Here is a 17,771-nt window from a genome sequence, read left to right as displayed (position 1 = left end):
GCATACAAAATTTAAATTCAATTCGCGAAGTAAAGCGGGACATCAATAGCGTGTCATTTCCTCGCACACTCTTCCCGTAATAATATCACACGGTTGATTGTATTGGTGTATTTGTTCCCGATTTTTAACAAAAATCTCTTATTTTTAATTGAATTTGAAAACCATGCAAAATATAATTTTTTAATTCAGTGCATAAATGTATAACGGAAGAATACCTAAAATCTGAACCCAGAATTTATTAAATTTATAGAATGTGTAGTAAATACACACCACAGATAAGGAAAGGTTAAGAACCCGACGCATTTGTACAGTTAGCTACTAACCGCCATTATTTGTAATGAATTATTTAAAAAAATTTTAAATATTTTTTTAATAAAGCCTTTAAATAAAATAATATTGTATTTTTTTCTCCAGTTCAACTCTGTTAATAGTGACTTGCACATGTGGTTTGGTGATACACTGAATTAATTATTAAAATTAATTCATTTATACTCAGTTACTTTCAAACACCGGTTCGGTTAGCATCTAGAAATGTGCATGTTTAAAAAGTCGATGACGCTCGTATGGTTTGTGATTTATTGCAATGTCTTGAGTGCCAACAAAACACACGATGAGAAGCAATCTCAATTCATATCAGGTAAAATTTTTGTTATTTTGAAATGGAAAATAGTATACCTTATATAAGACCAATCGGACCACATAACAGATTTGACAGCCTCTAATTTAATTGTGCTCAATTTGTGTTGTTTTGCAATTTATTAATTAAAAATAATATTTAGTATATTTGAGGCATGTTCCAAAGTGAAAGATACTTTAATAGTATATATACTAGGACAAGTTGTTTCGGAGAATTTGAACAATTCATCAAATTTCATTGCGAGTTCTGTGAATGTTCTATTCAAGTTCTTTTATTAAATAATTATAGGCTAGTTGATTGACAGAACTGAAATAATAACAGAACTTGAAAAAATCTTTCACAGAACTTGAAAATTAACTTTGAAATTTTAAGAATTGTTCAAATTCTCTGAAACAACCCCGTATCCCCCTAGTGTAAGACCATTATTCAGATTTGAAATGTCGCTTGAAATGGTTTTCCGCTGAGTTTTGTGACCAGATCTAAATAGCTAGGTTCTTTCCCATCTTCTTCTTCCCCTCTCCACTACCTTCAACCTCACAAAATACCCCAATAGTGGATGCCATAGTTTGAAAAAGAATGGAAAATAATTAAAATTCCCTCAGAGCATACGTAATCTTTGGCGATGATGTGTGTAGTTTCTTTCTGAGTAGACGAAGTAGTGCACATGGGTTGTGGGAGGGAGGATACACAGAGGCCGGCAGATTGTTCCACAGCCGAGCTGTGTGGTTGTGTTTCAACCATGGATATATTGGGTTGTGCGTTTGGCGTTTCCTTACAATGCACCGGTGCCGAAGGGATCAATGGCATTACTTCCTCGGGACATCTTCCATTCAAATCCCGGGAGAAAAATGACAGCATTCGTCCATTTGAACCGCCCGTTTCTGGACAGAGGCAAGGGTTTTTTTCCAATTATTTTAGGGGATCCAGACCAGAAATGGCTGTCAACTTCAACAGCGGGGCGCATTTGGCCAGCAGTTGTGTGCTTTTGACCTTATTGTATACTGATGAATCTTTTAAAACTTCCTCTTCTTCATCTCCTTTTGTTTGCAGAACAGAACTGTACTCCAACTGATAAAGAAACGCATTCGACCCAAGATGAAAAAAGAGACCAGGCGTCCGCCATGCAAAATGCTTTGAAAAACATTGGAGGTAAATTAACAAAATTATTTATTTTTCTGGAGCTGGTAGAGTGTGAAATAAAACAAACCATAATAGGAAGGTTATAGACTGTAAGGAGAAATATTCTTGATGTTAATGCGAATGGCAGAAGAAGTCAGGGACGCCCAAGGAAGACATGGCATGATCAAGTGAACCAAATACTTGAGTCAGGTCATGTCAAGAGTCAGAATAACTGAAGAATATGTTAAGGTAGAAAGTAAACACTTTGTGGCTTGACATTATATAAATAAAATTGTTTTAAGCCACTTTATTGAATTATATTGGTCGACCAGTTTCGGTTGCACTCAACCTTCTTCAGGACAATGGACATATAAACTAAATTAAATACTGAGGACAATTACAAGGTGAACGAAATGAAAAGAGAAAGCATGTGCGAGAGGGAGAGAGCATCAAATATAGGCTGGTAGAGGGGTAGGAGAAGAGTGGGAGTTACATAGAGACAAAGGAAACAACTTTAAAATTGAACTGTGTGTTTATTCTAACTGTTTATTTATAAGTGGGTAAATATTTTGGATGCTTCGAACTTATTAAGAGGAATCTACAAGCCAGAAATGTGTATATTCTTGGTATACCTTATATTGTAGGTAATAGGCATTAAAATCGCTTGACTAACGGAGTCTAGAAACGTTCGTTTCGCACAAAACTGGTTTTTATTTACTTTGTAAATAATTTTATAAGAAAGCAAAAAAGTTAATCAAATGAAACTTATAATCTTAGCTATAATACTGAATTTTTTAAAGTTGTTTCCTTTACGCGTTCATACATTTCTATTGAAAAAATTCTCCGAAACAACCCGTCTTATGTGTTTCGCCCTTCAAGGATGTTATTTGCTACAATTTCAAATTATGAAGAGAGGGAAGGTAAATTTATATATAAATTTTGTTTAAATAGGCAATTTTAGATATGGCTTGATAGAAGAGAGGATATTTGTTTAGAGAGGGACAACCAAAAAATATGTGATCTAAAGTTCCCGCTTCTAGACAACAGGGGGAGTCAAGCATTTGCATTTTATAAAGGTGAGAAGAAACGGAATAATATCCAATTATCATTCAAGTTAGGATTTCTTTTTTTTAAATTGTTGGAACCGAGTTTTTGATGGGATAGTCCTTCGTATTGAGGCATAGCAGGCTTTCTTGGATTGACTAGCAATGTGCCAATTCTCTGACCAAACTTTGCGGGATGTATCTTTGAGGATGTTAAAAATATCATTTCGGGAAAGTGGTTTTTGAAAGTAACAATAGGCTTGGGTCCTCCTTGTTTTGTCAAGGAATCCGCAAGAAATAAATTAAAAACATTATTAAATTTTCTAACGTTTGTATTAGGTAGCTTTCGCAGAGATTTTGAGAATCACTCTCTGAAAATCCACTTGTTGAACAGCTGTTTAAATACTGTACAGAATTAGTTGTTGTATTATTATTATTGTTTTTAGATCAGTTGGATAAATTCAGTTCCCTTTACATGGGTCGACTGGACCAAAAGCTCACATCGTTGGCCAGTGACGTGTCTAGAATAGACAGCAACGTCAAAAACATTCAGGTGAATTTTTTTTTGATATTTATTTCTTCCTCGTCTGCCTACTCATATTTTTCTTCTGTCTCATCTTTTTTTGTTTCTAACCTCTTCTCTATTATATTCTTCTTTCTCATATTTTACTCTTTTTTATCTCCTCAGTCTTCTTTTTGTTTTTCTTAATCTAATCATTCTTATTTTCCTTCTTCAGCTCTTCATTCTAATATTTCTTTATCTTCATCTCCTCATTCTTCATTTTCTTTTTCGCATTCCCTTCACTCTTATTTTTTTCTTGTTTTTCTTTTTCTTTATCTTCTCATTCCTATTTTTTCTTATTCCTTATCTCCTTTCTTGTTTTTTCCTTCTTTAGATCTTCATTCTTATTTTTCGTTTTCACCATATTATTTTTGTTCCTTCTCTTCTTCGTGATCTCTTTCGTTTCTGGTTTTTCTTCCATATCCTCATTTTTATTATTCTTAATTTATCCTCTCCATTTTTGTTTCTATTCTTCTTCATATTCATGATCTTTGTCTTCATTTGCTTCATCTTCTTCTTTATTTTTCACTTCTCACTGTCTACTCTTTAAGTCCTGACTAACTTTATTGACTCCAATGACAAAGATATTTTTCATTCATCGCGCTCGATAAATGTTGGCGTTCCGCAGGGATTGGTTTAGCTGACAACATTGTTTTCATTCCACATTACGTCATGTGGATCGATTTACGAGGCGTATCAAAGTGGGGGATCACTAGCCCTAAATTAATTAATACTATCTGTGTCTATATAGGAGAGGGCCCACGTGTGGGACACGTTCCAACTGCACGTGTCGGCTTGGAACGAGCAAATCAAGTCCCTGGATAGGAAGGTGGATATCATCAACAGGTATTATTTTTATATTTTAACCTCAAGAAATTTAGGAAGAAGTCGGGGATGCTTGGGAAAAACGGCTTGATGGTTAATTGAACAACTCACCAAATTTCAAACTTAATATTCAAGTTCTGTGAAAGTAATATTCGAGTTCTATTACTATCCAAGTACTGTGAAACAGCCAGGCCATGATTAAACAATAACAGAACTTGGATAAAATTTTCACAAAACTTGAATTGTAACTTTTTAATTTGATGAATCGTTCAAATTCTGTGAAACTACCTGTCCTTAGTTAGTGAAAGAAAATGTCCATTGACGGCTTTCGTGGTCGAGGGGAAAGGATCTGGACTGAAGTGCGCAAGTAAATGCTTTTGTTTGACAAGATAATACATAGTATATTTGCAGCTTGTTTTAGAGTGGAAGATACTCTCAGTATCGCCCTGGTGTCAGACCACTATCCAGAAATGAAGCGTTGCTTGAAATAGCTTTAGCAGTATTTTGAAATGCCAAGCACTTCCCAACCTTCATCTTCCTCAAGTCCGTCCTCTCCCCAATACATTCAGGCTCACAACACACACCCAATTGGGGATGCCATAGTCTCACTGGCTCTAGACGGTTGGAAGCAGTTGGGACTATTGCTTTTTATACACTTGTATTTTAAATCCATTTAACGAAAGTATTTTCACTGACCTGATATATCTACATAACATTCTAAATTATGCATTTAATAGTCCAGAATTGCTCGCATTGATAAGCTTTCGGATTCCACTAAGCAATACTAGAACTCGGGATATAATTCAAGTTAAAAAATTTGGGACTAACTACCATATCGTCACCTTAAAGCAATAGTGGGATATCTTGAAAAATGCTGTTCTGAGATAATAGGAGATTTAATGAGACTTTTAGGTTTGCATGAGCTCTAGCAGCATCAAATTAACTAATCTTGCAGATTAATGATATAGTATAAGAGAGGTAAATTATTTAACATCAACACAAAATTGTAATAATAGAAAAATAATTAATTTTTTCATACTAATCTTGACAAAGTATACGTAAATCTGGAAATATCTCACTGTTGCGTGGAGTGTTTGGTAATCATCTCAAATTATCTCAGTGTAGCATAGTAATAATATTACGAGTTTAGATGGATAATTGAATTAATAATTGTTCCTCGGGAGATTTTTTCAATGTGTACGACTGTTTCAGGCTAATAATTGCTTTAAATAATTAATAATTGCTCAAAATAATTAAAAATTCTTATTTCTGCATGTTTTTCCATTATGTTTATACCTAATCATAAATACATTTTCAACAGAACACTCCCACTCACTCCGATAGTTTGTCAATACGACAATTGACGATAGTAAGGTGGAATAAAAATGAAAAAATATATATTTGTGCTTATAAATTTATTTATGAGAAGCGTTATATAATGTATGTAACAAAAATAACAGAAAAACCTTAAGGATAAAAGTATCAAGTGTCCATAGTGCATGCATGTACATAGAAAATAAATAAAATTGTTTTTATTCTGTGCCACACAGTTATCAGAATAAAATATCACTTCCCGTTTCCCTTGGCAAAGGTCTTTTAAAAATGTGTACACGCAGGTAGATATTTCAATTGCGCATCTTTTAGCTACACCCTCATGCCGCATGTAACAATGGCCCTGTCGTGTTTGGTATTTGTAAATACAGAAGTTATAACGTTTAACTTGCTCTTATAAAAAAATAGATATATTGCCATTTGGCAACGGCATAACAGCTCGAAAGTCATAAATGGCAACTACAGTATCATCAGTGGTCTTGGTAATGTTTTTATCTTTTTCTTGTCGAGATAGCTTTACATTCTGAATTTGTTCAGAATATTATTATTTTTTCTAATATCTCATTTGCAGTACTATAGTTGTATTATACACAAAATCCACAAAGGTTCTTTTTTGGTTAAAAATATATTGAATTTGGTATTGAATTGTATGCAGAGTGTGTAACATAGAGATTACCTACCGAGACACACTTCTATTTGTACAAATTGTACATCTTTTGGATATTTGGAGATCCTAGATGATCCTGCACGATAATAGTGCGATTCCACTCTACTAAAGCTGTTGATGTGATTCATAACACCATCAACTAAATCATCCTTTTGCAGGAAGCTGTCTGTTTTCTTTTTTAATGCAGTGCTTATGGTATTATTGCTTATATCTAAGGTTGCCATAAAAAAATCTTACACATACGTATGTTATGTCCATCTCTCTCAAAATAATAACCACTATTAGCTAGGATTCATGGAATCATAAATATTAAAATATTTTAATCGATCAACTTCCAAAACAGATTCAGAACATTTGTATTTACAATTAGTACACAGTACAGGCTTAATTTGTTTTGCTCTGCGTATTTTTCCTGACTTTGCTACATACTCCCGACCAGTATTCACCTTCAGTTTATTTATGTTTCTCTTCCAAGATCACCCAACATGTTGAAAACTATAGAGCTACAATGAGACAATAAATGTAGTAACACAATAAGTGTAATAATATGTAGTTGCGCGTGAGGTTTTAAAATTGAATAGCCTTAAAATGTGTACCCTTCACACCCCCTTTGCCCCTTGTCACCCTTTCCTTGACCCGGGCCAAAAGACAAGGAGCATTGTTACCGTTGCATCTTACCGCAAACATTCGTGTCATCTTGAATACCCGCATATGTTAAACTTGGCTGTGATTGTTTTGGAGCACACATCGTCTAGTGAAACGTTTTACCCGCCGCAGTGAATGTCACTGTTTTGTTTTGTGTTTGTTAAAGGGAATTGAGGGAAAGTGAGCGAATGTTAAAGGGAATTGCAAGCTGATAAGTGAAAAGGAACCAGCGGCTAAGGAGAATGAGACCAGGGTAAGTCTTTGGCTTTTCCCACTCATTTTCCTCTTGCAAACACTAAGGCAAATGTCACCGTTTTTGTTTTGTGTTAGTCTTTATCGCACCACCGCATCCAACCCCGCACAATTGCGAACGAAGAATTTTGCGCACCACCAGTATGTAATATGTATTGCTGTTCATATGTAAAAAGAAGATAATAAATAAATATATTTATAAATCGCATTTCTTTATGTTTTCCAGTGGACAAGAAAGAATCGGTCTCTTGGAGAGTAAATTAAGCGTCTTGCTTAATCTCGAGTACACTTCTCAGCGCACCTTTAACAAGGTGTCAAGCATCGAAGACAGGCTGGACAAACTTGACCTGGTCTTAGCGAGACTGGGGTCGGCGGAGACCCGACTGGACCAGCAGTTCACCGCCAGGGGGATACTGTCAGCGCTGAAGCAGATGGAGAGAAAGTTTGAGAAGAGCTTGGAAGCTGTGCAGAGGAATGCTAACACGAGGAGCAGATTTGGTTTGATGAAAGTATTATAAGTAACCTTAATGTTAAGTCAGGGGGTTGAAGTATTTCAGCTTTGTTATTAAATTGAAATAAATGGAATATTTCTGAACTTATTCGAAAACTGAAAACTGTTTTGTAAAGTGATAAAATACACTTTCAATTTTCATTTTGAAATAATTCAAAGTTTTTAAAATGACTATATACCGAAAAAAACACATTTTTTTAATAAAAATGTATTTTAAACATCAGTGCCATCTAGTTTTTGTCGTTTTATTTAAAAATAATTATTAAAAAAATTCAAATGTTTAATTTTTTTTTCTCAAATTTTTGTAGGAAATTTTGTTTTTATAAAAGTGCACATTTTAATTATTATATGGTTAACTTCTAGATTTGAATATAAAGCGTCGTGTTTTCTCTTTCTAACATTGCCTAGATCATATTTCTCACCTTGATACTAAGCGAGGCTCAACGATTTCCATTTCTATTTCGAAGTTGGAATTTCGTCTAAAATTAATTGTAATGTTAAAATTGATAAATCATTTGAATTAATTTATATATATTTAACTAATTCTCTCTTTTCACAGTTACAGAACGTCGTATCACGAATGGCACAGTTATCAGAAGAAACCTCATCATCAAATGTCCAACTCCACTTGTACTAGAGGACTTAGTAAAAGACATGGCTTCAAAGGTAGACTTGATCTATGATAAACTGTCAGTGGACAATACCAGTGGAGAAGAAGAAAAGAAAGGGGAAACGGTAGATGAAATAGAAGATATAGACCATGATTATTCTTTAGAAATGTATCAAAACGATAATGCAGTCATAACAAAAAAGATCAAAGATGGTTTAAAAAGATCAATTTTTTTGAAAGATAGACTTTCTCGTAGTTTAAAAGATATTCCAATTGAAAAACATCAAAAAACTAAGTCTAGAGTTGCTAGGCATGGAAAAAAACATTTACATAAGGACATGAACAAAAAATTAGAAGTCATGAATTTAAAAATAGAAGAGCTATCAAAAATTTTTGAAGGAATCGAACAAAATAAGGAATTCACCAACAACGTGAATAAAGTTAAAAATGTTATGGCAATTAATGGAATCGAAGGTGTTATTATTTTGAACGGATCTGAAAATATTTTGAAGCTAATTGACGATAAAATGACATTAATGCATAATGATTTGAGGTGTGGTTTCAACTATTTAAACACTAAATTCAAAGGAAATAATGAAGGTGTTCCTAACAAATTTGTTAATGATTGTTGGTTTGTTAATGCGACAGAAAAATTAGGATGGAAATTTGACAGTGATGGTTTTGATAAAACTGTTGAAAAAACTACCAACAAAAATGACAGTGAATATGAACAGGATGATAGAAAGAGCTTTGAAGAAGAAAAAACTCTCGTTGTTGTTACAGATTTGGAAGAAAAAACAAATGATTCAAGTTAGTAATATTTTTCTTCCTTTCTTTTTTGTACATGTGAATACCACAAAAGCGTCTCAACTGCTTCCAAGCGTTTGAAGTAAAGCTGGGTTGACCGATCATTTTAAGCAGTTGAGAGTATGCACTCATTGACCAGGTACTTTTACATATAGAAAAATTGTCGTAGAGGAAGAGAAATTGATGCGCGCACCGCCGTTGAAGTTGAAAGTACCCGTCAGCGTTATACCCAAGACGCAAGTACCAGTACCTTGATCTTTGATGGGGTAATTTCGTTAGTCGGTAAATGAAAGACTATTTTAGATTTCGGTTCAGCTATCTATTTGTCTGTCGCGAAAACATGATTAGAGATGTCCGTTGTTTTTTTTATGTTAGCTTCGTACGGGAAGCCATGGGGAGAACAAATTCCTTGAGGGCCTGTGACATCTTTGTGGATGCTGTCGAAGGGTCTTTTAGGGAAAGGAAGTAGAGAAATTTCTTAGAAGGACAAGGTATGAGGGTGGGTAGTACTCTTGCTAAGTCACTAAATGTAGCGAAGAACTTAAGGTGACGTATGGCAGGGGTTTTGGTTATTCGATAAATGGTTCCCGGAGCGGCGGTACGCATACCCGCCTCCCAAATTCAAAAAAATGTCTATGAAATTCATTCATAATTGCAGCGCGTAAAATTCGGTCACCTTCGACCCGTTCGTTGAGTTCGTTCTCGGTCGGGAGGATTCGGGCGACATCAACAGCCGCCACACCCCCTTCCTACTTCCCTTACTGGAAAAATATTTCACAATGATATTGCAAGGAATGTAGACTCTATTTATAATTTATAATTCAATGTCCAGGACCAGTATCATCGCACTAGCTAATTGACAAATTTTAACCTATTGGTGATTACAAATTGTAAAACAAAATGATTTCAGAAAACAAATCAAGACTTGGAATCGATAACACTGAGGACAAACATGATGAGACCCAAAAATCTGACAATGTTTTAGAGACAGAAGAATACTTGGAGCATTGTCAAATGTTTCAACAAAATAATCACCATGTAGACCCAATAAGTGTTCAGTACTTTTCTTGCAAAGTGATTGAAGCACTCTCTAGTGGCTCAGACAAACTGGACGTTTGTAGTTTACCTAATTCAGGGTGAGTTTTTTTCAGATCATTTTGAAATAGGTTTGTGTGCCAGTATGGAAGATGTACAGTCTCTCGTGTTTAGCATGTATGTATGCATGAAGATGAAGATAATACTAACAGATCTAAATGCAACATGAAAAAAAATGATATTTACGACATTCAATGGTTATAGATACTTTCAGTATCATCACCCTGATGAAATACCCAAGTGACAAATACTTGAATTGGATCTTAACAAGAGTCATTATAAGACTCCTAGGCTGTATCTAATTGTATTATTTACAAACAGATACAGAAAAACATACGCGGCTGGCAGGTTACTTCAGAAAAACACACTTTTATTGAAAAGTTGACGACTTTGCACGCAGAGGACTGACGCAGAGGAGACTTTGCACACTGTAGTAAAACACTGGCTGGTGTGGACCCAGCGTTGCTTGGGGTTTTCTGTAAGAAGTCCTTGACGGACTTTTCAATGTGCCTTTTAAAGATATATAATTCTGTAGACACCTTACTTACCGGGACAACATTTTTATCCACTCAATTATCTCTTTGTATCTATAGAAGCGTAGTGGAACGCCACTTCTCAACTAAGAAGGTATCAGGTACTGTCAGGTACACACTACACAGTGCCATGCGCTAAGACTGTTGCCTAGAGGACAAGCTGAACGGTAACTGAAACTACAGCGCGATTCCTACAGCCATTGGACTACCGCTAGAATCTTTAGCGTTACGGGCGGCAACATTTGTAGCGATAGCAACTAGAATCTTTGGGAACGTTCTTAGGTGCAACTTGAATCGCATTGGAACCTACTAACAAACACAGTAGGTACTGCCCATCTACCTACTCGCTGGATGATTATCGATGCATTTGCACCTTTTATAAGCGGCAGCAGCAACTGTTTTATCCCGGCAACAGAATAAATCTAGTATAAAATATTAAATAGTTTAATTTTAACTCCGAATACATCATCGACCTTTGCAACAGAAGTAATTCCATCATGACTATTATCTTTCCAGATATTTCTGCGGTAAGACTGGAGAGCTGATATTCCAGCGCAGAAGCAGTGGCTCTGTGGACTTTGCCCGCCCTTGGGCTGATTACAAGTGGGGATTTGGAGATGCGGCAGCAGGCGACTACTGGCTGGGAAATTTGCTGCTTAGTCTTGTTACTGCGACCTCTTCAGTCACCTCCGCTTCTGTGGAACTGAGAGTAGAATTGGAAGATTTCGATCGGGAGATGTCTTGGGCGGAATATGATCAATTCCAGGTAATTTTTAAATTATATTATCGGGCTACAAATTTATTTATTATTTATTTATTTATTTAACGCCCAGAGGGCTTTTACATGTGGGTGGTACAATTTTAATGACAGTTTTGAAACATAAGAAAGAAATAATAAAAATAAAATTACATTAAAAAATAATATATCCTGAAACAAAATTAAAAATAACAAGAACATAAATAAAAAATACAGCGATTACAAAAATATAACATCCATTTAGGAACAGTATTGAAATAAGTCTTTTACGTAATCCACAAAATTCGCAAAGTTAATATTAAATATATCGACTTCACCTAATTATTGGTTTCCAGTGTCAAACCGTTGTATTGGGGAGGTCGCAATGTAATTGCGCTTATGTGTGCTGAAGTGGAATAGTGTATTTTGTCGTGTTGTTATTGTAGGTATTCGTAAGTTTATGAGTTGCAGAAGTTCGCAACAGTCGAATTTAGAGTTTAGAATCTTGAATAAAAAAGTTAAGTCGTTTATTTTACGCCTGTCTTCCAATGTGTGTATTTTTAGAGTATTTAATAAGCCATGATATTGTAAGTCTTTTAGTGGGATATTTAATTTAAAATTTATAAAACGCAGAATTTTTTTTGTATTAGCTCAATGTTTTTAATGTGAATTTTGTAAGAGGGAGACCAAAGTACTGAGTTGTATTCAATTATGCTTCTAACTAGAGATATGTATAACAGTTTAATGGCTTGTATGGAGTTAAAGTTTTTAGTTGTTCTTAATACGAAGCCTAGTGTTTTCATGCCTTTGTTTACAATTTGGTGGATATGATTGGCGAAACTTAGTTTTTCATCCAAAAAATTCCGAGATCTCTCATCTCCGTTACTTTTTCTAAAGCTGTATTGTTAATGGAATATTCAAATAAAACAGTATTTTTATTTCTGCAGAAATTCAGGGTTTTGCATTTGTCTACATTTAAAAACAGATTATTTTGTACGCACCAATCTTTAAACTTCTTAATATTTGATTGTAGTATTTGGCAATGATTTACATCAGTTACTGTTTGGTTTTGCTTGATGTCATCAGCAAAGAGCAATACCTCGACATCGTCGAAGCAATTTGTTATATCGTTAATGAAAATTAGAAACAAAACCGGACCAGTAGTTTACCTTGCGGTAGGCCACTGGTCGCACAGAAAGCTAAAATAAGATTGAGATTGACAGAAATTTAAAAAATAAGATCGATTATTGGCCAGGTACTTTCTGTTTTCACCTCTCTCATCTCCTTTCCCTCCGCACTATCTTTAGCCTCACAAACCTCACATCTCCACATAGGAGGCTCTAACGAAAATACTATCCCTCAGGGCTTATGTCATCTCTGGGGATGCTGTGTGGAGAAGTCTTTTCGAGGAGAGGAGGGAGTGAACATGGGTCTTGAAGAGACGAGTCAATATCAATCATGTACATATGTTTAGCGCGCGTTTGTCGTATTTCCCGAGTATGCACTGGTGTCGAAGGGATTAATGACGATAGTTCCTCGGAGCATCTTCCATTGTAATACCAGTAAAACGAAGACAGCATATCTACCTGATGTCTATGGTCTAAAGATTGCAGTCCACCTGTTAGGACAGGGGAATCTATCAAACGGACCTGCACAGAGTCAAGGGTTTTTTCATGAATTTTGAGTATCCATACCAAATCCAACAATGGAACGCACTTAAGATTTGTACAGGGTGAACTGTTGTGTACTATAAAGTCTGTACAGTATGCCCAGCTTGAGACTTGAGACAGTTTGGATGGAGCCCCCGTGCCTGAGCCGGTCACTTAGTGGCGTGTAAAAGGGGTCATGGTATGTTTTATAAGGAGTGTAAAAAATGTTTGTCGAAGGACCTTGAATGTTAGTGTAATTGCACATAAGACAATAAATGTGTTATATGGATAAAGAAGGACTCACCGTTAAGAAAGGGGCACTCGTTTTCTTCATGTTTATCCTCCCCAGACATCTCACAGCGGTGGCACTGAACACAAAGCGGTTTTACACGAGACGTGTGCGGATGTAAAATGTAATGAGATAAGCGAGATAAGATCTCGCTTTGGAGCGGTTTTTATAGTCAGCGATGCGGGTTATTGTAACAGACTGATTGAATAATGTGCAGCGAAAGAGGTGCGGGAATAGAATGAAGGTAGGACAAAGGAACAACAATATTATTTCAGTACAGTGGTCGCATGTATGTACAAATGTGTGCATTAATTGAGATGTATGTGTAAATTAATGTATAATGCGTAATGGCGTAACCACGTAGAGTTGTAACAAGCATGTCAATGGAAGGCATGTTGGGAAGATTGCCTCCTTTAAAGGAGATACGATTTGGTCTTGAAACATTAAGGATACCATAGTCTCACTGTTTCCAGACGGATGAGATCAGTTGGAAGCATAGGGACGCAAAGTGGCGCCTTGTCAATGCGATGGGTCACCAGAATATTTATCGTTTCTTCTGCTTTCCAGGTTTCTCCAGAGTCGCAGGCCTTTGCTCTGAGCATCACAGGTTACAGAGGCAATGCCACGGACAGTCTGGCTTACCACAGCGGGGTGGGGTTTAGCACGCGTGACCGCCGGAACGACTTGGCGCCCGCGTGCTGCCCGTGTTCAGACAGCTATGGAGGGGGAGGATGGTGGTTCAACAGGTGCTTTCAAATTGTTCAAAAGCTGAAACGGGTCTAGAACCTGCGTTTAACCCTCTGAATGTCAGTGAATACGTAGCGGATTTGCTAAGAACTCACTGTACTTGCCTCAATTTAATGTTAGTTTTAAAATACTAAATAATTTGTATTCGCTTGTCACAGTCACAATACTGAATTTATTTACGGGAAATCCTAATATGACTATTAAAGAACGCTTTTTTGGCAGGAAAATATACTAAAACCCATGAATATGAATATTTTTTAATCATTATATAGAAAAGAGTAGTTATCCTGATAAAATTAGATAGGATATTTCTCATCAATCATCTGGGCAGATATGTAATATTTTACATGGCAATATTGAGAGTATCTTCCATTTTAGAACGTGGCGCTAATTTAATTCATCTAATTTTAAATGAATACATTGTGAAATATCACAAACTAATCAAATATCACCAAGACGAGACAATACCCTAAAACAAAACCAGAATCTTAACGGCGTAAGTGAAGCAGCCGTGCACTAAAATATGCGACGCGCTTCCATGGTGTGTTTGACAGACCCAAGGTTGAATTTTCCCTATCAAATCTCTAAAATAAAGTGGGTATCTTAACGACATAAGTGATGACGTCACGTAAAAACAATTTTTGGACCTACAGTCGACTTTGCCCTAGCAAGCATAGAAAATCGATCTTTCCGTGGTGTTTATGTTAATTATTTCTGATGAACATATTACTAAAATCACAAATTTTTCTAGAGTGATCTCTCGGCAAGCTACTAATTCATCGCCTAGAAAAATTAAATCTGGTGCTTATCGCTAATTTTATAGTAGAAAAACGTTTTACGAAATTTTCAAACCGTTTTACACAAAACATTTAAAGGTAAAGTCCTGTTTTTGTTAATCTTAAATATAAATAACTCTCATCCTTAGGGATTGCACGAAAAACATTTTGATTTTAGTAATACGTTCATCAGAAATAATAAAATGTGAGCGTCGCACAGTGGGCTGAAAATCGCCTTTCATAGACATAGAGACTTGAATTTTCAAGGGTATTTTTTTTGGCTAGAAATGGATTCTGCTGATCATTACTATGCTTTAAAATTTCGTATGAAGCAATTGCGTGTACAAATGAAGGAGTTATCATTTTTTTAAGAAAAATTTGTATGGCAGTGAATTAAAAATGAGGCTATCTCTGGAATCATAAGGTTGGCCATTATATCCTTACACACAGATATACAAAATCGTCAAATTTGAAAAAAAAAAAATTTTATGTTGATGATTCATTTTAATGCTTAAATGCTTTACATATGAGTATGCTTTGTCTAGTTTACAATATTTTCTTTACACTGCAAGCCTACTCATATGTAAAGCATTTAAGCATTAAAATGAATCATCAACATAAAAAAGTTTTTTTTTTCAAATTTGACGATTTTTATAAAAAAAATCGCAAGTTGCTTCAAAATACGAAGTATGTCAAAAAAAATACATATAAATAGTAGTATATCTGTGTGTAAGGATATAATGGCCAACCTTATGATTCCAGAGATAGCCTCATTTTTAATGTCAGTGCCATACAATTTTTTCTTAAAAAAATGATAACTCCTTCATTTGTACACGCAATTGCTTCATACGAAATTTTATAGCATAGTAATGATCAGCAAAATCCATTTCTAGCCAAAAAAATACCCTTGAAAATTCAAGACTCTATGTCTATGAAAGGCGATTTTCAGCCCACTGTGCGTCGTGCAAACCCTCGTTATCAGAATCTTATGTTGCCTTAACTTGTGCACGCTTGAATAATAAATCGCGACTTCCGAATTTCTAGTCGAGAGCTTAACCATGGTTAAAATCATAGACAATAGATACAAATGAAGATATTTAATCGTGCCAACTTTAAACCTTTATTTTTTCTATGGTTCCAGTTGCTTCGAATCTAACCTGAATGGCAAATATCGCAATGTGTCCACCAGACCTGAGCTGGGAGGCATATCCTGGGAGCACTGGAGACCTGAGGGGTCCCTGAGACAGACCGTCATGTCTCTGAGGATCACTAAGCTGCAGGAGTCACACAGACCTACTGTGGACTACCCTTGAAGACTTGGGTCTCATGGGAGAGACGAGGAATAGTGTATAGTATTTAATAGCACGTTGGTATACTTAATAAACAGATTTTAATATTTTCAAAAATTGTTTTTTTTTCAATTAATTTGAATTTTGAATTTAAGTTGATGAGTTTGTGTAATCGCATTGTTGAATTGAAAGCGAAAATAATTTCCCTCGGGGCCTTTGTCATCTTTGGGGGTGCTTCGTGGAGAGTTTTTTAAGGAAAGTAAGTTCTTGTAAGGAAAACTATGAGAGGTGGGTAGGAATCTAGGGATCAGTTTGTCAAATATATCCCTCCCGCTGCAGTGCAAGGCGATGGGTCGAGATACCAGTTGGAGAGATCAAAGGGTCTCTCCAAACCAACTTCTCCCGATCTGGCACACATCCTGAACACACCTCACACGATGAACCCGTTCACCCCTGCTAATTCACCAAACGTAGCCAACCACTTGCGATGATCATGGCAGAGGTGTTGTTGCAAACCCGCCTCCCAAAATGACAGAAGATGAACAGAGAAAAATCAGAATTGTTAATTTATTAAGAATTCCTGTTAAAAACGGGATTGCAGGCCCTTACGAATGAATTGAGAGGTATCCTACCCTTGAGGTGATTTTGCACAAAAACGCGCCATACAAATCATCCAAATATTACTTACTATCCTGATAAACTTTTAATAATGTACCAATGTATTACCACAACGTCGGAACACGTTATTACTATATATTATCAAGGTAAATGGAAGTGCATAAACACATGTTCCGATAGATTAGTAATTTACTAAATTTTTTTCAAGAAACGGCTTACAATCACGTTTTTAACCGGATTACTAATAATTTGTATAGATTTTTAATAAATTAGCAATACACATTTTTCTCCGTGTGGTTTGATAAGGAGAAAAAAATTATTATAATTAATAATGGGCCTAAACAAATATTTAAAACATTTTATTATAATACAAGCTGACCTGAGTAAAACTAAATTCCCTCAGAACCTATGTCATCTTTGGGGATGCTGCGCGTTCGGAAGAAAAATGTATGAAGGGTGGGTAGGAATCTGGGGGTCAATGTGCCCCAATCAATCCCTCCCACTGCGGTGCGAGGCCTTGAGAGTCCGGCTGGAGAGGCCAAAAGGTCTAGTCTCTCCCGATTCAACCCGCCGCGCAGTAGGCGAACAACCTCATGGACCCAGACACCCCTGCTAAGTAACCCACTTGTGGTGACCTATAGCAGGGGTGCTGATTATCCAATTAATGGTGCCCCAGGCGGCGGTACCCATTCCCGCCTTCCAAATTGAAAAACTTTTGATTAAAGTTTTGATCAAACACAAGTATTTGCTTAAGTTGATCGTGCCATTCTTTCCTCGGCAATCCCCAACTTCTTCTAACATTTTCTTCCACATCATACATTCTTATTAAACCAGTTCTTCGTTCTTCGTTTCTTCATTTTCCACTAATTATTATAATTATTGAATTCGTGTCTTCCTCCAGCGTCCCCGATTTTTTATACCATTCTCTACCTTATACCATATTGTAACAGCGCAAAGTATAACAAATTATTATAAGCAATAATAGTCGCCTGAAATATCAATACAAACTGAAAATATCTCCCGAGTAAA

The 17,771-nt window shown here is 35.8% G+C and overlaps 1 protein-coding gene across 1 annotated transcript; it reads left to right on the top strand.

The window, feature by feature from the left end:
* Window positions 1-530: 530 nt before the first annotated feature.
* On the top strand, window positions 531-16,183 carry LOC149414528 (uncharacterized). The gene is made up of 10 exons (XM_089643788.1): window positions 531-637; window positions 1,688-1,786; window positions 3,246-3,352; window positions 4,113-4,207; window positions 7,309-7,580; window positions 8,153-9,013; window positions 9,921-10,146; window positions 11,155-11,404; window positions 13,880-14,058; window positions 15,977-16,183. The coding sequence occupies exons 1-10, from the start codon at window positions 532-534 to the stop codon at window positions 16,146-16,148; spliced, it is 2,367 nt and encodes a 788-aa protein (XP_089499914.1). The 5' UTR covers window position 531; the 3' UTR covers window positions 16,149-16,183.
* Window positions 16,184-17,771: the final 1,588 nt, after the last annotated feature.

Source organism: Hesperophylax consimilis, chromosome 20, assembly GCF_061612785.1.
Source record: "Hesperophylax consimilis isolate HC1 chromosome 20, BYU_Hcon_1.0, whole genome shotgun sequence".
NCBI lineage: Eukaryota > Metazoa > Arthropoda > Insecta > Trichoptera > Limnephilidae > Hesperophylax > Hesperophylax consimilis.
Note: the sequence above shows the minus strand (reverse complement) of the source record. Positions and strands in the feature narration are given on the sequence as shown.